General features: G+C 41.0%; 2 protein-coding genes across 2 annotated transcripts; both read left to right on the top strand.

The window, feature by feature from the left end:
* On the top strand, positions 1-1368 carry LOC117256742 (transcription factor HES-5-like). Its single transcript, XM_033626359.2, has 2 exons — positions 1-138; positions 251-1368. The coding sequence occupies exons 1-2, from the start codon at positions 16-18 to the stop codon at positions 671-673; spliced, it is 546 nt and encodes a 181-aa protein (XP_033482250.2). The 5' UTR covers positions 1-15; the 3' UTR covers positions 674-1368.
* A 2449-nt stretch (positions 1369-3817) lies between these two features.
* Positions 3818-25663, top strand: pank4 (pantothenate kinase 4 (inactive)). The gene is made up of 19 exons (XM_033627205.2): positions 3818-3959; positions 4438-4520; positions 6644-6852; positions 7494-7677; positions 8164-8256; positions 9358-9511; positions 12373-12554; positions 12741-12822; positions 13116-13216; positions 14758-14913; positions 16246-16358; positions 17613-17700; positions 17955-18106; positions 21110-21165; positions 21309-21358; positions 22001-22105; positions 22193-22293; positions 22533-22601; positions 24057-25663. Exons 1-19 carry the CDS (start codon positions 3836-3838, stop codon positions 24298-24300), a joined length of 2346 nt encoding a protein of 781 aa, XP_033483096.1. The 5' UTR covers positions 3818-3835; the 3' UTR covers positions 24301-25663.

Raw genomic sequence — 25663 nt, 5'->3', positions numbered from 1 at the left:
CTATAAATAGGAGGGATGAAGCCAGCACAGATCAGATTCTCTCCACAGAGACCTCTACAGCACACAGATCCAGACATGGCACCTACAATCACTGCAGCAATGACCAATTCTCAGGAGCATCTCACTCTGACCCACAAGGTAAACTCAACATCCAACAACATTTAAATATTGTCAATGAGTGGTTGTTTTATTTCATGCAAACATTTACTCCAGAATAAGTTTATTAATGACTTTGTTGTTCTTCCTGCAGCTCAGAAAGCCTCTGGTGGAGAAGTTACGCAGAGAGCGAATCAACAGCAGCATTGAGCAGCTCAAGTCTCTCCTGGGTCCAGAGTTCCTCAAACAGCAGCCAGACTCCAAGCTGGAGAAAGCAGACATCCTGGAGATGACAGTTTGTGTCCTGACACAGCTGCAGCAGCAGCATCAAGCTGTGGACTCAGCAGCTGTCGGTCAGGGCTACTCCAGGTGTGTCCAAGAGGTGACACACTTCCTGTCCAAAGAGCAGGTGAAGACACAGTCCCAGAGAAGACTGCTGAACCACTTCAACAAGCTGCAGTCTTCCTCTGATAACAACCTGACAGAGGCTGACTTCTCTCCTCTGAGCTCCACAGTCCAGACCAGCATCACCAAACAACAGAGTCCAGTCAACAGCGCCCTCTGCAGGCCGTGGTAGACACCTACAGACTGGAGTTACTACCAGACAAACTCAGATGACCATATTGGTCAAAGATTATCAGACATATTATTCTGAAATGTGATAAATGTCTCTGTGCAAAGTGTTTTAATTCAAGTTCATACTGGACTGACATTTCCATTTATTCTTTGGAATATTTTTCAAAGATTAAGAAATCTTTTTTGTTGCGGCGCAACATTGTATTCTATGAATACCATATATTCTCTTATTGATTTGTCAATATAATCAAAAATTGGCCAACACTGGTCAGCATTATCATACCTGTCATTAACTTCTGTAAGTCTTCTGTATCATATTGATCCAGTGACAGGAGTCGGTGATCTCAGCTACTTTCTGGTGGCTCTTTCTCATTTATGTACCAAGCTGACTTTTTACTTTGTAAAAGATAATTGACCCATGTTGGGTTTTGAAGTTCTCATTTGTCATCAGTATGTCCTGTTGTGTCAACAGTACTAATGTATATCTGAAAGCCTCTCAATGAGAGAGCATTTGTTCACTTTGTTTAGTTTGAACTAAATGATTCCCAGTGTTTTGTAAAAAAAAACACTGAAGCTGTTTACTCTACTTTGAGTCCATTGTGTGGGACTACAACTTTATACTGTGATGCATCATCACCACGAGTGCCTCTATGATGTGGACCATTCAATATTTTTGAATAAAAAACATCAACTGAATCTTGAGCTGTCGTTTCATCCTTTACACTGACAACATGAACAGAGAACAACTTTATCTGAATACAATGACAGTGCAGGCATTCCATTATTAATTGGGCTGATTGTAGTGGATTACATTAGTTTGCATGGCTGTTGATATTATTGTCTCCTTCCCTCAGTTTGTAGCGTTAGCTTTACAGTACTACTGTGGCTCAAGACTACCATCTAGTGGTTAGTTTATGAATGTGCACTTAAATGCACAGAAACACATACAGTATTAGCTGCGTTACTAATGCAGTTGTAAAACACAGTGGGCCCTTTACATACAGGTTACTCATTTGTTTCCTCTTTAGTACATTTAAAGTTGAGAAAAACATCTGTATCAGCTTGTTCCAACTTTTCATTGAAGCTTTGTGATGTTATCACAGCATGAAACATTGAAACCCATGACTTCATATTTTAGGTTGCATGATTTCATCAAATATGTCACACATCTTGTGCATCTTTCTACATTTATTCTGCAAAATTCACCCTGGCATGTTTGGAACTTTTGGAAACTTTGGATTCAACACAATAATTTAAAAATAAAGCGTGGCTGCACAGCATAGTTTTTTTTTGACGAAACCACTTATGAGCTGCTGTTTGTTTATAATGTTTAATTATTCAGAACCTCTCACCTTAACAGCTACAACAATAATCTATTAGTTGAGATAAGTGGCTGTGGATACAGTAGTTGTTACCACACCTTTAAGTTCTGCTTCAGAAGACCATAATCAGTGGTTTGGCAAAAAATAGATTTGTTTCCTATCTTAAAAGTTTTTTTTTGTAGTAGTATGAGCAACTTAACAATTTAAAAAGAAGATTCCAAGAGGATTCTGGGTCACCAACCAATGTTTTATCCAGTGTTGGGGAGTAGTGAACTACATGTAATGAAACTAGAATGACTACATTCACATTTGCACAGTGATTCAAGAAGTAAAATTACCTTTTTGCCTTTTTTGTGTAGTTAAGACTGTAACTACAAGCATTTTGGGGCCATAAATGAGAGGGAATGATTTATTACTTTTATTTTACTTTCCCGACTGTAATCGAACCTCATTTGTCCACATTTAATCATAAGTACTGATCATTGCTATTCAGAGACATTGTAGCATGTTTTTTTAGAAGTTATCTGGCTGACTGAGTAATCCTGCTTGGTGCGTTATCTAAACCCGAACTATCTTTACTGATAGCAGGTGTCTGACTGATGGACACTGTGTACAAAACCAGAGCATTTCTGCTCTTCCCGCTCTTTCCCATGAATTTTTTTTTGTCTAAATTGTAAACAAGTGGGCATTTTTTTGCAGTGAACTCAGTTGTTGTTTTTTTTCTGCTTAGGCACTGTTCGTTACTTATGGGTGGAGGGTGGTGCAAAAAGGGGGAGGCATATGATTTTTAAAGCACTGGGGAGGGACTTTTTATTAGGGATTTTTATTTTGGCTTGGGAGATGGGCATACAAATATAAATGGTTGTATTTTCTTTTCTATTTTTTTACCCCAGATTTTTTAAAGAAAACAAGCATGTTGTCTCAAAATATCACCAAAATTACACCATTTATCATCGCCAGAAACTGTAAAAAAAAAATAAAAAAATAAAAAAAAGGAATTATTGTTGGATTTTAAATTCTCTGATGGTTTAGGACACATCATGTGGGACAAAATCTTCGGTCGGATAAAAAATTAACATAAAAATCAGGGTTTAGAATAGTGATTTTTCATTAAAATCACTTTTTGTCTCATTTAAAATTTGGCCAAAAATAAACCGTATGCACAAACTAACCAGCATGCACGACAACAGTGAAAATACAAGGCTTTTTTCAATTCCAGGACTTCATCTTCAACTTTTAACTTTCGAACATCAAAGGGTAAGTTTTAAAAATCTAATGACAAATTAATGGTGGAGGGAGGGTCATGCATTGTCCACCTGCCAGTCAGGGAGGCTCAAGTAAAAATAGGATAATGCATTTTTGAGGAGGGTAAAAAAGAAAGCCATCCACTCCTTTGACAAGTAAAGAACAGTCCCTTATGATTTCTTCTTCCTCTTCTTCTTTTTGTATCATATGTATATTGTCAATTTGATCTTTGTCTATAAGAAGCTTGGGTTTATCAAACTGTATGTAGCCTAAAGTAACTGGTGGCTTGCACAGCTATGCTTCAAAGTAGCTTCCCTAACATTGGTCATATCATATCATGTGTCAAATTTTCATACCAGTTTTGAGCAGACGTGCAGAGAGCCATTAATTAAATATGTCCTCTTGTCGTCAGATATAAAACAAGTGAACCAAAAGTGTTGAAAAGTCTCTGTAAGATGTTTTTCAATGTGTGTACTGTGTCCATGACGGCACTCAAGTGTTTACAGACGCCTCTCAGTGTGCGTGGCTGCTGATTGGCTGACGTGGGGTCACGCACGTATGCACGCGGCGCACGCAGCGTCAAATCGTTGCGGACCATGGCGGAATGTGTTCGGTTGGGGAGCAACACAAGTGGTCATACCATGGATAAAAGCATTATTCTGCCACCCGACGAAATATTCCGCAACTTGGAGAACGCAAAGCGCTTCGCGATAGACATAGGTACCCGGAAATACTAAAATTGTCCTTGTTTCTTCTTCCTGTTTAGCGCGAGCGCAGCCAATGTCCGTTATCACCAGTTATGCTGCAGCCTGATACTATGACAACACATGACTTTAAGTGGAAGTAAATAACACACAGCTAACGCTAGCCGCTTTAAATCGTGTTTAGGTTGAGTTTATTTGACAGACAGTCTGTTAGCTTTAAATATAGAAGCGTGACGAGGTGTCAGGATTATCTTTACCTCAGAAAACGGATTGTGTCAAACACGTCTGCTCAACTTTTACAAGTGAGACTGCGGTCAAGTGAGGCACCGTTGACGTTAGCTGCTAGCTAGCCTGTGTTGAAGTTTTCTCACATGTGTTTATACAGCTAACAGTAACGTTACAATCCACCAAGCTTTAAATCTGGACTTTAATCCCGTGTGTCAGCTGTCTAACGGGTTTCCTATCGGACGTTGTCCATGCTTCTGCTCCAACAGGGGGATCTCTCACAAAGCTTGCCTACTACTCAACTGTCCAACACAAGGTGGCCAAAGTGCGATCTTTCGACCACTCTACAAAGGTAATTATCTGCTGTAAATCAGTGTATGTAAAATCTGTGGCGTCCTGGGGATTGTGCCAAGTTTCCCTGCCTCCCACAGAGCCATAACTGCATGGTAGCCTGCATGTCTTTATGAGTAATACCTCCAACATATAACCTAACATATGTTAGCTGACCCGTTTTCACAGAAAAGGACATCACAGTGAAGCTCAAACCAGTCCTGCAGGTATTATACACTTCTCTGCACACGTATCTAGAATACTGCAAACACTCATACTCGCTGTACGTGCCAAAATACATTCTACCACACTATATAGTATGCCTGAAAAGTCCTTACACATAGTATGCCAAATACAGTGTGCCAAAAATACCAGGATGTTCTACTACATCTGGTCTGATTTTGCAGTATGCAAGCCAGCATGCTTTTCTGTCTATTCTGACCCACAATCCTCTGCAGCACATCAACTTAGTCACAGATGACAGCTTGTCAGAAGCCGTAATGGCTGATGACAGTGCATTCTAGTAACCAATGACCAGTTAAATAGTAATAATAGGAGTATTGATTGTTTAAGTGACCAAAATAATCACAAACACTATGAAAATGACAACGACAGTGAAACGACATCTGCAGTTCACTGTCGCAAATATGTTAGAATCGACAATCTGTGCCGTTATAACTTGAAAGGTAACCTGCATACATTGCAAAGTAACAACAGCAGAGCTCCCTGGGTTGATGTCCATCTCTGGTGAGCTCGGTGAACAGCGTTTTGTTTTATTTCCAAGGTAATGGATATAGAGTGTAACCTTTTAAGGAGGTAGTATGTCTTGATCGTGTGCATACTGCATGCAACAGTGCATTCTTTGCAAGGGCAGCTGCAGTGCCTATTAAAAGTAAGAGAGTGTATCTGATCAAATGCAGTATGCCAAAAATACCAGGATGTCCCACTACATCCTGTCCAGTTTTGCATTGACTTAGCCACAAACACAAGCTGATTGACTGTCAGGAGTTGTAATGACGGATGACAGCGCATTCAAGTAACTGATGACCAGTCGAATAGTAATGCTAGGAATATAGATTAGTGAACAAAATAAGAATGAATATTACAAATAACATCAGGACATAACTATGACAATAACTGACAGAATCTACAATCTGTGCACGTCTAACTTTAAAGTTAAATGACATACATTGCGCAGTCACAACAGCACATCTCTCCAGGTTGACCTCTGACTCTGGTGAACTCAGTTAGTGGCGTTTGTTTTATCTCCAAGGTCAGGGATATAACAGTAAGAGGGACAAAGTTCAGGACATTATGAGACAGTAGCGTGTCCCCATTGTGTGCATACTGCATGCAACAGTACATACTCTTTAAGAGCAGCTGCATCACCTACTAAAAGAAAAAGTATGTGATTCAGAATGCACCCTTGTGTCCCCAATAAATTGCGAAACACTTTACTTAAAGTTCAATCCTCACACTTTACTATTTGACCTTATTGTAACCTCTGTGTATGCACGCTGACTCAGCTGTCAACTCAGCCAAAAGACAGTTTGGTCCAGTCCAAACAACTTTATTTATCCCAGAGAGGCAGTTCAGTTTTACAATCTAAGCCACAGGCAGACACAAGCAGCGATCAGCAGTAGCAATATGTCAAAGAGAGAGGTCCTGTGCATACTGACTCACACGTGGACCAGGCAAAGAATAGTAATTTACATAATTAAATAAGTAAATTAGTAAATATAAATAACCATTCTAGTGCACTGCACATTACTTAACTACATTCGTGAAATGTACGAGCCTGCCATTCATGTGGAGAAGACCAGACAGAGTAAACCAACTATCCAGTCAAAGCTGTAAGTGTAAATAAAATTAAAAAGGACATCACAAAGTCCAAAATGTATTTCTGTTGTCTTTGTGATGTCATCTTGGCAAGGCAGGCTTAATATTTTCCAGTGTTATTGCAAAACCTGTGTTGAAGGGAACTGATGACCTCTCACCCAGTTGCCTTTGCTTTATTTCCAACTGGACGGCAGAGCTCAGCAGAGCCATCTACACTCCACTCTAGTGGGGGGCAGTGTCAACGGCAGGATGTAATGAAGTATTCACTCTTTCTCCTCCGTGTTTCCGTCTCATCTGTGTCCCCAGGAGGCCTCCAGTGACAAGCTCTATGAAATATCCGTGCAGGAAGAGGTCACTGCACGCCTGCACTTTATCAAGTTTGAAAATGCTTACATCGAAACATGCCTGGACTTCATCAAAGACCACCTGGTCAACACGGACACCAAAGTTATCAAAGCCACAGGTGGAGGGGCGCACAAGTTCAAAGAGCTCATCGAGAGGAAACTCGGACTCAAGTGAGTGGACGGACGCGCTGTGAATATAGCTAAGAAACTGTTGCTGTACTGTTGAACCTTATACAAAAACAGAACAGGAAGACAAATATCTGGCGTATTCTGCATGACTAAATTGGAATGAACAATGGCCCTGTGGCCTTGCTGTGACTTATTCAGACTCAGAGCAATATCCTGTCCTCTTCCTGCGAATAAGAGGACCAACCAGATTGTTTAGGAGACCTCGTGAGGGCTCTTCTGGAAAATATCAACTGTTTACTGCCTTGTAAACTGCTGCAACCACTTTGTTTGCTAACCAAACATCATGTGACAACATTTACATGAAACTTAACATGCTATTGTTGCATCTTTATGGCATCAGTGCAGCATTAGAGAGCCATATACATGTCAGTTTTTTCAGTTTTCCAGTTGAATGTTGCTCTAGGAGTTCAACTCAAAGAAAGAGACTCTCAATGTGCATACCTGCAGACAGCTGCTGAAGCTGCTGTAAATATCTAGTAATATTGTAAAAAACAGAAAGATATTGCACATTATACATAATTTACCAGATGCATGACAGAATAGTTAGTCTGCTCTGGCTGTTATTCACATTTGGCTGAGGATGATTCAATCTGATGGACTGTGTATGTGCTGCGTTGTGGCAGAGTGGACAAAGAGGATGAGATGACCTGCCTCATCAAGGGCTGTAACTTTGTGCTGAGGAACATACCCCACGAGGCTTTCGTGTATGCCAAGCACGCCGACTCAGAGTTCCGCTTTCAGACGACTCAACCTGACATCTTCCCCTACCTGCTCATAAACATCGGCTCTGGGGTGTCCATAGTCAAGGTAGTAACTAAAGTCAATGTGTATACTCTTAATCATCACGTATGACCCGCTTTCAGTGTGTGGCGGTGTATTTTCTTACTGTGTTCAGGACATTCCTGGGCACAGGTGAGGTTGGGCTTTATAAAAAGGTGGCTACAAAGTGCCAGACTGTAAGCAGCAGGCATCCAAGAGTAAGCTACGAAAATTATGGAAACAGGGCTGTAAAAAAGGCAAATACAGCGAACAAGAGTGAAACTGAGATTGGCTATTAGTGTGACTTTTGCAGGTGAAATTGTTACAAGCAGTTACCACAATTCCTGCATAGCATGCCTCCACGATATTAGTTCAGCGACAGAAAATTAATCAGTTGTTATTTTGATAATCCATTATGTTTGAGTAATTTATGAAGCAATATCATAAATCAGTCTCCGGTTTTGGCTTCTCCAATGTGATGATTTCATAGAGGAGTAACAAATGTATTAACCTGGGTCTCTCCCTCTTCAACAGGTTGAATCAGAGGACAAATTTGAGCGAATAGGAGGAAGCTCAATAGGCGGAGGGACGTTCTGGGGCCTCGGAGCCTTGCTTACCAAAACAAAGGTATCTGAAATTATTTTGTCTACTGTTACTGTCATGCTGTAATAGCCAGCCACTAAACATCGGCTTCTAAGTGCAATGATTTACATAGACTGTATAAAAGAAGTGGACATAGCCACCGTTAAGTCATCCATTGGTTTGTGGACGCTTTGAAGCCTCGAGTTTGGCATTTTGGTGGTCACCATCTTGCCATCTTGGTTTTTTTGGAGCCAGAGGTGACGTTATTTAAATGAGAGGGTGGAGCTGCAGAGGATAGGCTGTGCTGCGCCTCTATCCTGACTGACAGATCACCGTAGTAATGACCTTTGAGTCACAAGGTTGCCACATCCTAAAGCATACTGTGCTTTATCGTCTATGAACAGACTTAAAACTAGTGATTGGGACCATAATCACATTAGGAAAATGTTTACTGAGGTAATACATCAAATGACAAGTACAGTCATTTTCTCGCACACTTCCAACCAGTGCAGTGGCCTACTGCTGGCCATGAGAGAGAATTTAGGTTTAAGGCACTTTCACATTGGCTTAACATCTCAAATCTGGATGCTATTGTCATGGCAAACGATATCCTGGGCACTTCATACTACTACTTAAAGCAAACACTCATCTAGGGCTTCCAGGGCTTGGCTGCCAGTACATATATTAGAGGAGAGTGAGCATGAGGGTGCCAGGCTAAAGGTAAGGAAGATGGGCCTACCTGTTGTCTTACTGTCTTGGCCCTGTTCTGACGGCTGTCACTTGGTCTGCGTGCTCTCCGTGGTCTGACCCCGCTTAGTGTTGCCACTCCATTGACAGTTCATATGTAGACATTAGACATACTGACGATAACTTAAAAACAAAACTTCATAGGGAAAGGAGGAAACTCATGGTACTCAGAAACATCTCTCATCAACTTCAGCCCCCACCTGGTCTGAATCATCTCTCTTGATTACTTTGACACGCCCCCTTTCAAACACAGGCCCCACACCTAGGTAAGCCCAACCCACCTAGCCTGACAGCCATGCAAGACAGCCAAATAATGACACTATGTCCACTTCTTTCATACAGTCTGCCAATATTTTGTTCCCGTAAATCTTGTGAACTTTACCCTTTTCTCTCCTGTAGAGATTTGACGAGTTGCTACAGTTGGCGTCAAAAGGGCAGCACACGAGTGTGGACATGCTCGTCAAAGATATCTACGGAGGATCTTACGGGTCTTTGGGACTGACTGGAGATCTTATTGCGAGCAGTTTTGGAAAGTCTGCTACTGCCGACAAAGGTGACCATGGCGGGTAGATTGTTGCATGTGGCTGCCCAGTGGTGTTATTTATGTATATGTCCAGATCATTGCCATCAAAGACTTACAGACACTTTATATACAGTATTGTAGTTGGTATGTGCAGTTCATTCTGTTAATTAAAGCAGTACCCCGACCATCTTAAGAGTATGAAATACTCACCCTCTGTGGGCTTTAAAGGTGGCTGTTAAAGGAAAAGTTACCTTGAAGGGCAGCAGCTGGATTCAGCTTTGATTCATGGTTCAGAAAAATATATTTTAATGGTGACCCAGTTTCACAGTGATGTATCAACATTTCCACTGAAACTCAAACCACTCCTGCATGAATAATCCACCTCTCTACTGTCAGTCCGAACTCTCAAAATGTTGCAAACAGTTACTGCAATAAATGGCAAAATACACTACTTAAGTTTCAGTTCTCACACTCCACTATTGGAACTCATTGCAACCTCTGTGCATTCACACTGACTCCACCACTGCTGTTCACCAAACTTGAAAATAAAAGGGTGGAGTTCAGCTTGAAGTGTAGAAAATTAGTCAAAAAGTTCAGTGCGTATTTCTGTTGTCTTTGTGATGTCATCTTGGTAAGGCAGGCTTAAATGTACAGTGGTGGAAAAAAGTTTTCGGACATCCTTAAAATTTTACACAATCTCAAATATTATCATGAAATATTTGTGGAAGAATCTTTTTTTGTGTTTCAAAAGGTGTGGCTGCATTAGACAGATACAAACAAATACAAATTATATTTTTTTGTTTATTGTTTACAAGAAAAACTAACAAAACTAAATTCTTGACAGTTTCAATATGTCAGTTCTCAACATTGTCGGTATCAAAGTCAACAAAATAACAGAGAATGTGTTCAAAACTGAACAAAAAATAAATAAACCATCACATCATCAAATTAATATTTAGTAGTCTTGCCATTGGCACGTAGTAGAGCTCTAATCCTGGCTGGCATGTTCCCCACGAGCCTTTCACACTGTTGAGGGGTAATCTTGTCCCATTCTTCTTGAATTACTGCTTTTAATTCTTCCAAATTATTTGGTTTATGCTTTGAAACAGACCTTTTGATAATCCACCACAGATTTTCAATGGGGCTCATGTCCAGGGATTGAGCTGGCCACTCTAAGACCTGGATACTGTGCTCCTGCAGCCAAGTTCTACTGGCCTTGGATGTGTGGCAAGGGGCATTATCTTGTTGAAACATCCAGTTTTTACCTCGACGGAACAGTGCACGCGCAGAAGGGAGCATGTGGGTTTCGAGAATGGTGCAATACTTGGTAGAGTTCAATGTGCCATCACAGACAGTGAGATGACCAACACCAGCAGCACTCATGCATCCCCAAACCATGATACTGCCTCCATCATGCTTGACAGTAGGTACTGTACATGCTGGAGATAATGCTTCGCCTGGCCTTCTGCGTACCCTCACATTAGTAGGAGGAAGATAAAGCTGGAAACTGGACTCATCTGACCACAAAATCTTCTTCTTCCTGGCTGTCCAGTTCTTGTGTGCCTGGGCCCAACGACGCCGGGCTAACCTCTGTCTCTCATTGATCAGGGGCTTCTTGATAGCCTTGTAGGACCTTAAGCCATGATCTAAAAGTTGGCCACGTACAGCGCGGGTGGAGTGCTGGACACCAGTTTGGTTTGACCACTGCTGCTGAAGCTCCTGTGATGTCATTTGGCGGTTTTGCCTGCACATGCAGATCAGGATGCGGTCATTTCTTGCTGAAGAAACCCTTGGACGCCCAGATCTTGGTTTGTCTTCCAAGCTGTTGGTTCGTCTGTATTTCTGCAGAGTGTATCCAACTGCTGAAGGACTGCATCTGCACTTCCTGGCTATCTGGTGGCAGCTGTACCCTTCCTGGCTGAGAATCTTTATCTTCAGGCGTGTTTCCTGCGTTAGGTTCCTTGTTTTAACCATTTTTGTGTCTGAAGAACTTTCAGATGTGCTGGCTTTATGTAGACACGAAGCTTGGCTACAAAAATTGTGTCTTTTAATAAAAAGAACGACCTTCATCACTGGTACCAAAATGACCCAATACTCAAAATTTCTTATGTATTTTTATGGAACCAATCAATTTTAAGTTTTTAATGGCTTTTTTAGGATTTATTTAGTATTTTGGCTGTGACTGTACTAAAAGAAATTGCACTTGAAGACCTAAGAGTGATTCTTAATGCAATATTTCACAAATGCATGGGGTGTCCGAAAACTTTTTTCCACCACTGTACATTATGCAGGAGAGAGATACAACCCCAGACTGGCGTCTCACCTTGCTTTATTTGCATTTTTCGGTGATTTTTTTCACTTCCTCTTGGATGCCTGCTGCTTACTGTCTCGCCCTCGGTCATTATTTTTTTATAAAGTGCACACTGTGACCAGGAACGTGCCGTACATAACACAATAAGAAGAAAAGAACATACAGACAGAGGGCAGAGTCCACCACACACTTTAACTGGGTCATAAGTGATGATTGAGAGAGATTACGTCTGCATGAGTCTCTATGTTGTTTTTTAGGAAAATCCTGCATAGCATACCTTTACTATTTTCTAGTTTTATTGCAAAACCTGTGTGTAAGTGAACTGACGACCTTTCACCCAGTTCTGATACAGCTTTTCTCTCTCCATGCTCTGTATCTGTAACTGGGTGGCAGCACTCAACAGAAACTCACAGCTTTTACTTGATTATCACAGCAAATCCTGTTTCTATCCATCTCTGCAGTTTAAGTGTGAAAATATGGATCAGGATTTTGATATTTGTAGACCTCCTGAAGCAGCTTTCCACTTTTGTGATGTTTATATTGTGCCTGTGTGTTCATTTAACTCTGGTGTTAATTGCAGAGTTTTCTAAAGAAGACATGGCCAAGAGCTTACTCCACATGATAAGCAATGACATCGGGCAGCTGGCCTGTCTGTATGCCAAACTCCACAACCTGTCCAGAGTTTACTTTGGAGGCTTCTTCATCAGAGGACACCCCGTCACCATGCACACCATCACCTACAGCATCAACTTCTTCACCAAGGCAAAGCCTCCTCCTCTTCTTCCTCTGCTCACCTAAAACAAACTAACTAAAGAGTCTTTGTGCTTTACAAGAGTTCCTGATTGTCTGTCTGTTTTCCTCACTGCAGTGATATATTTCAGTTTAGTCCTGAAGTTGGTTTGTTATCTTATGTCGTTACCTTCATTTGTTTTGTTTCTTTTGTTGTAGGGTGAAGTTCAGGCCTTGTTCCTGAGACATGAAGGCTATCTCGGAGCCATTGGAGCATTTCTTAAAGGAGCAGAGGAGGACAGTAAGGAAACACTACACTGCACATTATTGTCCTGAGTTTGGTGTCAACAGCGTTACTGTACATACTGATAAATATTAGGCTGAAAGCTACAAACAGCACAGTGGGTAAAGGAAAGATATTTGGTCTATCTCTTTTTTTGTGATTCGGTTTTTATTCTACATTAAACTAGTAACAAATATTACAATTATAGAAAACAGCACTCACAAATGAGTACCTTTAAATAAGAATAACATGCATTATAATGTAACCGTTAGACCCTAACTATATCATGATTGCATCTTGTACCCCTCCAGATCCAAACCAGTACAGCTGGGGTGAGAATTACGCGGGAAGCTCCGGCCTGATGAGCGTCTCTCCAGATATGAATCCCATGCAACGTGCGCGCAGTGGAACGGTGAGTCTGCAAAGGAAGCAGAGAGTGATCAGATATGAAGACCTGAAGCTGGGTCGTGTGCCATGAGGCGCCCACTTAAACCTCATGACCTATTTTCACTCTGCTGCTGGTGCTTTGGTTTTTATTCCACCCGCCTTCTTCCATTGGGATATTTTTTACATCTGAACATTTTTATTTATGATCTTCTTCATCGTCACCGCTGTCCTCACTGAATCCACAAACATACAGAGACTAGGCCTGCCATGATAATTATGTTACTGACTTATGGAGGTCGACAAAAATTATTGAGGTCAGGTCTGTATATCATACGATATCGCCTGTTGTGTTTGCACACGTGTTTGTTTACACCAACATTTAGTCAACATGATGCCAAAACAAACAGCAGGGTTTGGCAGTGTATTACATGTGCCAAATGTCTATAAATATTTATTTAAGTGCAGTTTTTGTTAACAGAGCCCAAAGTCCATTTTATCTATAATGTTTGATTTATTTAAAATATTTAAATGTTTATTTCACATTCCAACTCCAATGTCTAAATACATTTAAGCATTTTAATTGTTTTATTATCAATATATTAGTGGCATAAAATGCTCTAATGTCAGTTATAGCAGTAGTAGTTATCGTGACAGGCCTAACGAAGACATTCATTAATCTCTTCTTTTCATTTCCTCTCCACACACTCCTCTGTCTACCTAACCCTCTCCTTCAGTTTCCCGTAAGTACCTCCGACTGCGTCACCTGTGTGCTCTGGTTTGATGACATGTGGCTCCTGCTCACTGCGCTTTGTTCTCTAATTGTAGACGCTCAGTATTTAGAGATGTCAGGCATTCACTTTGTTCACTTGCTCGAGGAGCAGAGAGATCTGAGAGCTTTAGCTTTGCTGAAGATCTTGCCTCTGTTTTGTCTGTTACCAAACTGTTTTTTGGTCAAATGATACTCTGTGAAGATGGGAGATGAGAGTGTTTGATGCTTTCGACAGCCACTTTGCTTGTTGATTCCTTGGTGTGATACTCAGAGCATGCAGGCCTCCGTAGACCTCCTCTGTTAACATTAGAGTCCACTCTCACCACTGAGATTCCTGCTCTTTTTCCAGCTTAGTTTTCATTAGAGCAAACTGGCAAAGTGTGATGCCGGACTGCAAATGAAATATTAGCTCATCTTTGGCGACTTACCACTCGAGAAACCTTCTATCGATGTAGTTTGTTCCTTAATGGGCTATTGATTGTGTCCCATTATTAATGAATCTGCTGGCTCCCACTGGCTTTTAGGAATAAATCTTTCTAGGACCTTCCCTTTCTCTTCCTTACCGCATCTTCCTCTCTGCTTGTTTGTTGCATCGATAAGGAAAATATACTAACAAGTGTGAAACCTTCCACAGTGTTGCTTAGAAAAAGAGAAATATTGTGAAATATGTCCTAGAATAAAAGAGTGACAGGTGGAATAGACTTTGGTGTTTGAGGAGTTGGAAGAATCTCTGTGCAGTCTCAGTTTGTGGACAAAACAGACAGCGTGCATCGTCTCTGTCTCTTTGTTGTGTCCAGTTTGACATGTTGGAGATGGACCGTCTGGAGAGGAAGCTGGTGAATCTGCCTCTGCTGCAGGACGCTTCGTCTTACATCCCCGACACTGTGGACCTCACAGAGGACGCTCTGGCCCGTGAATACTGGCTCTATTGCTTCGAAGAGGCCCTAGACGGGGTAGGATGGCGGCTCATGTTTTGGAATACAATAGCAGACTCTTGAATTAAGACGTGCCATACAGACAAAGTTTTAAACTTTTTCTTGAAAGAAAAAAAATCATAGACTGTGTAAAATAATGATTGTAGCCACCGTGATATCACCTGTTGGTTTGTGGACTCACGGTTTGAAGCCTCGAGTTTGGCATTTTGACCATCAACATCTTGGATTTTTGGAGCCAGAATTGACCATATTTGGACGAGAGGGTGGAAATAACCCAAACACTAGCCGCTAGCTTGGTTAGCATGTTGCATTTACAGTCTGTGGTTAACTGTGATAATGGTAATGCTAATTTTCTTTAACAAAAAACAAGCTTAAAACCATTAGAACAAAATGTCTTTACTGGAAAAACTGAGCATCTTACTCCTTAAATGTGTTTTAGTACAAACATGTGCAGAACAAGACTTTTTTATGCGACCAAAAAGCTACACTTATACTCTGTGAATCTGGGGTTACACCATGGTTATGTCACTTAACTATCGTTGTGATAGTGACTTGTCAAAGAATGGCACCTTCCTGTCACTGACAGAGACAACCCTCTTAATAATACACAACTTTAAGCCTCAATAATATGTAAACGGGTGAGTTATATAAAAATTAGCTGTAGAGATTAGCTGTAGCAATTGAAACCGTTTTTTGTACTAGTCTGTAAACATGTTTATTTCTGTTGCCAAGTTGGGCATTTTTAATACGGGGTCTGTGGGGTTTGACTCTCTCTTGGAACCAGTTTTTGGCACTTAAGCACTTGCTTAATTTTTCAATACTGGAGGTTGCTGCTTGGGGAAAATCTAGTAAAACAAAAGAAACATGATGATGAAAAAAAAGATACATTTCATAAGTGACTGAGGAAGTTTTGAAACTGTGATTCGAGCGTAGATGAGACTTAATCTCTGCCTCTTCTCATGGATTTATGTCTGTATGAATTTATAACAGACAAGACAAGACAGTGAATTAAGAAAGAAACTCTTGATCTTCCATCAAAATGTCACATTCACACTTGATATTTTAGACAGCTTACAGTAGAGAGTTTTTGTTGTCACGTTACATTGTATTTGGCGAAAAAAAAACAGTTCAATATCATATCAGGTCATCCATGTTAAGCCTGTTATCTGTGACAGGATTAAGATAAAAAAGGACAGAATTGCACAGCACATTCAGTGTTTACAGGTCAGTTTCTCATATGAGATAAATTGGTTTGACTTTGTAGTTTTTTTTTTAATCTGACTTAGTGCTTGTGGGATGCAGATGTCACAAATGTGGCCGATTAACGCTGTTCTGTTTTTTGTTGAGCAGGTGGTTAAGAGAGCTGTAGCGAGCCAGCCCGACATGCCGGAGGCAGCCGAGCGAGCCGAGAAGTTCCGTCAGAAGTACAGACACAAGCTTCAGACCCTCCGCCACCAGCCTTTGTAAGGATTGTTTTTGTTTTTGCATGCAAGGCCCATCTGTTTGACTACAGGTTGCTTTAAGTAGACTAGACCTCAAGTCTTTTCTTCAGCGTCTGCATTAGTTTCATGTCCTCATACCTGTTGTAACTGCCCATGAACTTTGTAAATGAAAAAGGGAGATCGTGATGGTGAAGGAATACTTTAACTTCCAAATGACCATTTGTGTATCAATTCCTCAAAAGAAAACCCCTCACATGCCTCCATGGTGAACAGAGAATCCAAAAAACTATAACAAAACTATATCAAAGCATCAGTTTACAAACTCTCACACAGCTTGTGCAGTATAATTCAAGTCTCATTTATCCAGTTGGATGCTCAGTACTTCCCATACAAACAGCGCTTTCTGACAGGGAGCTGCACTAAAAGTGAACCTTAACGATGATCTCTTCAAAGCCAGACTCCATTGAGAAAAACAGTATTTTTACCTTTGCTTAACACAGGAGTTGTTGGTCTACTGCTGCCTCGATCAGTTAGTTAGTTTGTGTTATTGTGTGACTTTTAGTGTTTTAAAGAGTTAGTTTAGGTTTAACGAAGTCAAAGAATAGCCCAAACAAACTATCAGGTGAGGCAGTGGTAGACCAGCAGCTCCCGTGTTCAGCGAGGTAAAATTGCTGTTTTTGTCAATGGAGTCTGGCTTTAAAGAGAGCACTGATAAGTTTCACAGAAAGGGCTGTCTGTTTGGGAAGTACTGAACATACAGCTGGATAAATGAGACTTTGATTATACGGCACGAGTTGTGTGAGAGTTTTCAAACAATTTTTTTATAATTGTTTTTTTACTGTTGGTTAAGAATTTTCTCTGTTTTTGGATTCTTCGTTCATTGTGGAGGCATGCGAGAAAAACTTCATGACTTTAATGTAACACGGGGTGAGAATTTGATGTACAAGTGGTCGTATGTGGGTTGAAGTATTCCTTTTGAATCTGTTTACTTCTGAGTTTTTAGGAGGTGGGTGTACTGAATAAGTATGTGTCAGTCAGTCTTATTAATCCTGTCAGACTGATGAACATGAATGAAACATGAAATTCGATGGAGGAAAAAAAAGCCAGACTTTCAGAAACCAGCTGCACATTTCAAAACAGAGTTTTCAAAAAGTCAGTTTGACAAAGTTAGTTTTTTTTTTTTTACAAGTAAAAATATCAGTGAAACCTCCCCAGGCCTCGATGTGTGTATGTTTTTCTCTTTGGCTAATGTAGAGTGCTTCTCTTCTCACCTAGTGCTTATGGATCCCTCACTGTCAGAAGTCTGTTAGACACAAGGGAACACTGTTTAAACGAGTTCAACTTTCCTGATCCCTACTCTAAGGTCTGACTGAAGTCTATCAACCTTTGTTGTTTTCTTGTGTGCTACACAGCTGCCTTGGCCCTCACTTATTTCTGTGTTTCATACTTATGTTTCATAATTTCCACAGACAGTTTGTCTCCACCCCTTAAGTTAAGCCTAGAATTCAGGCAATACGTTACTCTGAAAATCACATTTTCTCACGTCTCTGAATTCTTCTGATTACCAGTCTTTTATTCTGTTCAAAGTTGCTGCATCACCTCTCTGTTCTCTCATAGATCAAACAGAGGGAGAATGACATGGCTCTCAAGTACTACCAGAAGGCGGTGAAGTCCCTGGAGGAGTTGAGCTGGGAGGAGAGACAGTTCGCCCTGGTCAGGGGCGTCCTGGCTGGGAATGTCTTCGACTGGGGAGCCAAGGCTGTGTCAGAGTGAGTGGAGTTTATGGCTTTTATATCCTGCGAGCAGGCTGCTTGATTGGTTGCTGGCACAGCGTTGGTAGCGGTAGAGGCTCTTATCTTGCAGTTTCATGCTTCCACAGCTTTGAATGGGGAGTTTTTCCACCGCTGTGGTCGTGTATTTGGCAGCGTCTCATTGTTTTGATAAGTTAGCCACCCTGGGTTAGCCAGAGTGCACACAGTTGGCGGCATTGATTGAACATAAACAGAATGAAAAAATCTATGAAAGTATCTCAGGGCTGCTTACAGAACATCCCAGAAAAGAATCCCAATGACTTGTTATGATGTTTTTTAAGTTTCTGTTGCCCTGTGAGGCTTTGAATAAGTAAGTCTTTTCACGGGGACTCTGCAGAAAGGTCAACTATAGCCTGCTATTCGCTTCGGAACCACACGTCTGTTATAGAAATAAATTGATTAGGGCTGATTTGAGACAAGGGTTATTATCGTAAACTAAAACTGAAATATTTTCGGAAATTGAAACCAAATAAAAAGAGTAACAAATAGCCCAAATGACCAGCGAACAGAAGAGGAAGTATTGGCCTGGATATCCGCCGGCTACACCTGATTAACCTGACATATTGGCCCTCATGCTTAGAAGCTTTATCGTCACATGATAGCTGATGGGTTTAGATATTGCTGACAATCTTGCACAGCACACCTTTGAGAAAAACATAATTAATAGTGCCCGACTGAAAAGCTAATACAACAAAATAAATGCTCTAACTCTCTGTGACATTTAACCACAGAAATCAAACAGACTTGACATTCCAGGAGATGGCGGTATTCCGCAATCACTTCACAATTAATCCCTATTGTTTTTCACATGCAGTCGAGTCTTGTAGAGTTAAATGACAAGAACATGATTTAAATACTGTAGCAGATTTAAAGCCATTTAACCAAGCTGTTCAGCTCAGGTCTAATGTTAAACAAAAGTGGTCAGAATTAAACTACAGATGACAAGTTTTCCTCTGAGTGTGGTAGAGTGAGAGAGTACTCGAGTCAATTCCCAAATTATGAAACATTACGGCCATTCCTAAACAGTTCTTCAGCCATGTATTTTGTATTCACAGTACATGTAGCTACATAGTTATGAGACGTTATACCTGGCTCTAACAAAATCAAACCTTAAATAAAGCCACTGTAAAACTATGAAATTTAAACGGAACCTTTCTGAAAACCTAAAATTAAACTAAAACTATCAAACGTACAGTACAGGCCAAAAGTTTGGACACACCTTCTCATTCAATGCGTTTTCTTTATTTTCATGACTATTTACATTGTAGATTCTCACTGAAGGCATCAAAACTATGAATGAACACATGTGGAGTTATGTACTTAACAGAAAAAGGTGAAATAACTGAAAACATGTTTTATATTCTAGTTTCTTCAAAATAGCCACCCTTTGCTCTGATTACTGCTTTGCACACTCTTGGCATTCTCTCCATGAGCTTCAAGAGGTAGTCACCTGAAATGCTTTTCCAACAGTCTTGAAGGAGTTCCCAGAGGTGTTTAGCACTTGTTGGCCCCTTTGCCTTCACTCTGCGGTCCAGCTCACCCCAAACCATCTGGATTGGGTTCAGGTCCGGTGACTGTGGAGGCCAGGTCATCTGCCGCAGCACTCCATCACTCTCCTTCTTGGTCAAATAGCCCTTACACAGCCTGGAGGTGTGTTTGGGGTCATTGTCCTGTTGAAAAATAAATGATCGTCCAACTAAACGCAAACTGGATGGGATGGCATGTCGCTGCAGGATGCTGTGGTAGCCATGCTGGTTCAGTGTGCCTTCAATTTGAATAAATCCCCAACAGTGTCACCAGCAAAACACCCCCACACCATCACACCTCCTCCTCCATGCTTCACAGTGGGAACCAGGCATGTGGAATCCATCCGTTCACCTTTTCTGCGTCTCACAAAGACACGGCGGTTGGAACCAACGATCTCAAATTTGGACTCATCAGACCAAAGCACAGATTTCCACTGGTCTAATGTCCATTCCTTGTGTTTCTTGGCACAAACAAATTTCTTCTGCTTGTTGCCTCTCCTTAGCAGTGGTTTCCTAGCAGCTATTTGACCATGAAGGCCTGATTGGCGCAGTCTCCTCTTAACAGTTGTTCTAGAGATGGGTCTGCTGCTAGAACTCTGTGTGGCATTCATCTGGTCTCTGATCTGAGCTGCTGTTAACTTGCAATTTCTGAGGCTGGTGACTCGGATGAACTTATCCTCAGAAGCAGAGGTGACTCTTGGTCTTCCTTTCCTGGGTCGGTCCTCATGTGTGCCAGTTTCCTTGTAGCGCTTGATGGTTTTTGTGACTCCACTTGGGGACACATTTCAAGTTTTTGCAATTTTCCGGACTGACTGACCTTCATTTCTTAAAGTAATGATGGCCACTCGTTTTTCTTTAGTTAGCTGATTGGTTCTTGCCATAATATGAATTTTAACAGTTGTCCAATAGGGCTGTCGGCTGTGTATTAACCTGACTTCTGCACAACACAACTGATGGTCCCAACCCCATTGATAAAGCAAGAAATTCCACTAATTAACCCTGATAAGGCACACCTGTGAAGTGGAAACCATTTCAGGTGACTACCTCTTGAAGCTCATGGAGAGAATGCCAAGAGTGTGCAAAGCAGTAATCAGAGCAAAGGGTGGCTATTTTGAAGAAACTAGAATATAAAACATGTTTTCAGTTATTTCACCTTTTTTTGTTAAGTACATAACTCCACATGTGTTCATTCATAGTTTTGATGCCTTCAGTGAGAATCTACAATGTAAATAGTCATGAAAATAAAGAAAACGCATTGAATGAGAAGGTGTGTCCAAACTTTTGGCCTGTACTGTACTCTGAAAACTAACTAAAACTGAACTGGAATTTAATTAAAATGTCACAACTGAAATAAAAGTAAGAACTAATTGATGTTTTTACTCAGTGATCCAAACTCTTGTCTAACTGTTGCATATGTTATTTTACTGTCATGCAGTGTCCTTGAATCTGATCCTGAGTTTGGGTTTGAGCATGCTAAACGACAGCTGGAAGGTATCAAAGTATTTCTCTTCTCTCTGTCTTTGTTGTTGAACCATTTGAGTCAAGAGAAAACTGTCAAATTTGGGGACGTTGAGAATGACTCTGACTCAGCACTTCCTGAAACTGATTTGTTTGATCTCTTTTTTTCTGCGCAGAGCGGCCGTGGCTTGTTGATTCCTACAACCAGTGGTTCGAGAGACTAAAGGTCAGGCTCTTCCTCTGCTTTTCATTTCAAAGCCAAGTTATTTATTGAATACGTTAACATGCACACTAATATTCCACCATTATTGCAAATATGACAACATTTTAAATTTGATGTGGTCTTGTAAGCAGCATATTCTGTTGGATATTCAAAACTAGGCCTTTTTCCTGAATGTAGCTTTTTCTTTGGACATGTATACAGCGCATTCGGTGTCTTAATTTTGGTTTTAACCCCAGTTTGTGATACACGGCCTCTTGCCTGTTCACAGTCAGCTCTGTGTGTTGTCATGGATGTGTTGTGCACAAATCAACTAGCCAACAGACATGTTAGGGCACATTAACCGGAGGATACACAGCTGCTTGTAAACGTGTAAACAGCTCAGTAGGAATATTGTCTTCTTCAGTATAAGGGTAGAATCAAAATATTTTCTGTAATAAAGGTTTAATCAGCACCACATGCTGTTTAACAGGGAAACAAACACATATCTGAGGCACCAGGCACAGCCATGTTTTGATTAAGCACAAAGAGAAAACACAGATAACAGCTTTTTGTGCTCATTTGTAATGTTTTCTGTATTTGTAATAGTGTTTCTGTGTCTGTGATGATTAGTGCTTGAATACACTCCATCCTGGTTTTCTCTTGCAGGGTCCTCCTCATAAGTGTGCCTTGTTTTTCGTAGATAATAGTGGAGTAGACATCATTCTAGGCGTGATGCCTTTTGTCAGAGAGCTTCTCTCTCGAGGAACAGAGGTACACAACTCTAACAACACTTGAAAAAAAAAAAAAAAACTATATTTGATAAAATGTTATTCCAGCTCTTCTGTTTGTCTCCCTCAGGTTGTGTTGGCCAGCAACTCTGGTCCGGCTTTGAATGATGTAACAAACGGTGAACTGCAGATATTGACCGAAAGCATTGCTGCTATGGATCCAGTGATTCAGTGAGTGTTTATGAGTGTTTTTAAAAACAGACGAGATTAATTAAGACCACAGCTAATGAGCTATCATCACACAGACGGCAGTACAGAGTCAACGGACTTTTACACAACATCTTATTATCTTTCCTGAGCTGCCTCTAAGATATAATTTTCTCTGTCTGATCTCATGATTTCACACGTAAAAAGCTTTTTAAAACAGCTGAAGAAGATCGTCAGTGACCTGTGGTGTGTTTGTTGTGCAGGGCTGGTCTGAGGGACGACAGGCTGACGCTGGTACAGAGTGGTTCCAGTTCACCCTGTCTGGATCTGAGGTTGGTTATTCGGCAGTTTTACATTTGACCTTTTTACAGGGTGAGCTACTCAGCCTTTGATTTAGCTAGAGACGGTGTTGTGTGTAAGTAGGGTAAAAGAGCACGTTCATGACATGATCATGTAATCGGTGAACTGTATGAAAAGACAAATCCATTTACAGCTAATGAATCGCTCACTCTTGCGACAGTTAAAGGGAAACTTTGCCAATTTGTAACGAGTTTTGTATCATAATAATGTGGGTAGTGTGTAACAGAAATCTCCCTGCTCAACATTCAGCTTAAAATGTGTCATCCGGCAAATTTTGGCTGCCTCTAGGGCTGTTCGAACTACAGGTTGTACTTGGGCGTATTCGTATGTCCACCACCATGGACACAAAGAGTATAGAGGCAGATTGAGACAGAGATACCCGTCTCTCCAAACCAAGACTCTGTTACTGCGTTGCCTATTTCTCACCAAAAATGTTTGCAGAAACATATTTAGTTTGACATTTAACTGTAATTCGAGATAGTTTGTTGCCAGCCCGTCACCATATCGTTTTCTGTGTCAAAACCGCTAAGCTGGCATTGCATCACCCACCTGCGGGAGCATTTATTGGTCCTGTGCGGCGCAGTGCATTCTTGTAGTTGTAGGTTTTTTACCTCGAGTGAAACCAAATGCCACAGCCCTTTTTCTCTGTTTTCTCTGGTCATGTAGCACCAATTTCAAAAGTTATGGCATCATTCTACTGCATAGACTTCCCAGTTATATTGAAAGACCATTAATGACACTCACTGTGTTTTAACGTACTCAGCATGTCGGTGTTGTGTCAAAGATGGTTTCCCCCTCACCTAAATCTGAACCACAACTTTTCCTTTACATATCCATGGAGGTGGGAAACACTATTCGACAGGGGGACAGGCTTTGACACATTTTTTAAGGACTTTTATGAATAAATCTGTAAGACACAGATTCTAACAGAGAAAAAAATCTCACATTTTTTGCTAATTTTACTCAGTGGGTCTGAAAAAACAAGTAGAAATGTCAGCCACATCTATAACAAATTTATAATGCATCCGACCAGTCGTATGAAATATATGAAAATAAATGATGATCACAATATTTTATTTCATTTAATAAAACAACAACAACAAAAACAGGAGAAGTTAAAATAAAGTAGCTGTTTTTCTGGAACTGTGAACTTTCCTGTAAACGTGAACTAGTTAATTTCAATCTGTGTGAACTGAACTGTGAGTGAGCTCTGAAGTGTGAACGTGCACAACACTGCTTAGAATTACACTCCCCCTCTTTCTGAGATGCATTTCATCACATCTGGGTGAGAGGGTTGAGTTTGTGCTTCCCCTTTTTCACTTTGAAAAGCCAGAAATCTGAGCACCAGGTGAGTTCATTAAATGTACTCTGTTACAGTCATTTAGTGCAGCAAACATGTTGAATTCTGTACCTCTGCCTTCCCCTAGCCGTCTGGACAAAGTGCTGGCGATGGTGGTCCGGGAGAGAAAGACCGACCTGGTGATCATCGAGGGAATGGGCCGAGCCATCCACACCAACTACTACGCCATGCTCAGTTGCGAGAGCCTCAAGATGGCCGTCATCAAGAACTCATGGCTGGCCGACCGGCTGGGAGGAAAGCTGTTCAGCGTAGTCTTTAAATACGAGGTACCGGCTACTTGCCATGACCCTAAAGCACTGACGCCCTCCTGAGTGCGACAGAGCTCGCATTTGAGCAGGACAGAACGCCCAAGTCGAGCAACCAGGAACGGATTAGCTCTGAATGTACGGATGATGGTCGTATACTGCCACTAAGTGAACGACTGATTGCAAAAAGCTGATTGTAAAATAGAGGCGAGTTTTAAAGGCGATGATTGGCAGGGAGGTTTTACATTTTATTTTGAAACATTGTTGATTTTAGTGCTGGTTCATCAACACGAATGCTTTTCTCGCAGGTCTCTGTTCAGTATCATGTACAATCACTTAGTTTGCTGCCATCGTTGCTGCCTGTTGATCTCATTCAGCATCCAGAGTGTGTTGAATGTGAAGTCATCACTGGCTGGTTAACTTTAACAGACTGTTATGACAGATGAGATCTTCAGCTTGTAGAGGAATCAATGACAAACATTGATTAATTAATTTTGCATCAGTCACTGACATGCTGCCAACATGCGACACTGCGCACCCATATGGGCGAATTCGTCGGCTGGCATGTGTGTTAGAGAGAGAGAAAGAGCCGCAGGAGTAATGTGAGCTTTCAGCGGTAACACTTTTTACATAAAGTGTTTTTAATGTGCCTTGAGGCCAACGTGATAAAAGCACCACTCACTCAGATTTGCTTTTAGTTCCTGTTGAAACACATCAGAAATATCTTTTGTTTCCCAGCTGTCTCACGCCATAGATCAGCAAGATTCTCTTTTCCATTACTGCCAGTAAATTAACTCAGATTAAGACATGAATCATTGTCACTTGTGTAGCTGTTAAGGCGGCATCAGGGAAATTGTTTGACCAGCGGGAGAGGCTGCAAAGAGATTAGGTTGTGTTCCTCCACAAGGTGGCAGTATTCTACTGTGACGTGTGCTTTTTAAATGAGCTCTCAAATCTTTACCAAGGTGCTTGGTGTCAAAATTAACACTGCATATTTCAGGTTAAACATTCTGTCTCCGATCAAAGCATCACATTTTATCACTGCAGCTGACCAGGGATTGACAGCAATTAACCGGCATGTTCAAGTACAAACTGTAATCATCCATCCCTGAAATAAAAAATAATAATGCACTTGTTTGAAGGCAATAATGCTGCAACACCTCGTTGTAACAAACATCAGACACTGTGTGATCGTGAAGTGGCTCACTTCATCGTAAATATCCGAATTCAAGGCAGGATCTGATTCTAATCTGCCTCGGCGTGAAAATGTCTCCCAGAAGTTACTTGACATGCGGACTCACATTTCAATATTGTATTTGTCATCTGTACATATATGTGATATTTGCATCACTTCAGCTAAGCACACCAAGCACAGGTTTTGTGTATTATTCTCCTGACAATCGATTTTAATTAAATGGTGAAAACCTTT

Source organism: Epinephelus lanceolatus, chromosome 1 (assembly GCF_041903045.1).
Source record: "Epinephelus lanceolatus isolate andai-2023 chromosome 1, ASM4190304v1, whole genome shotgun sequence".
In the NCBI taxonomy this organism is placed as follows: domain Eukaryota; kingdom Metazoa; phylum Chordata; class Actinopteri; order Perciformes; family Serranidae; genus Epinephelus; species Epinephelus lanceolatus.
The sequence above is the reverse complement of the archived record's forward strand: the minus strand, read 5'-3'. Positions and strand labels throughout refer to the sequence as shown.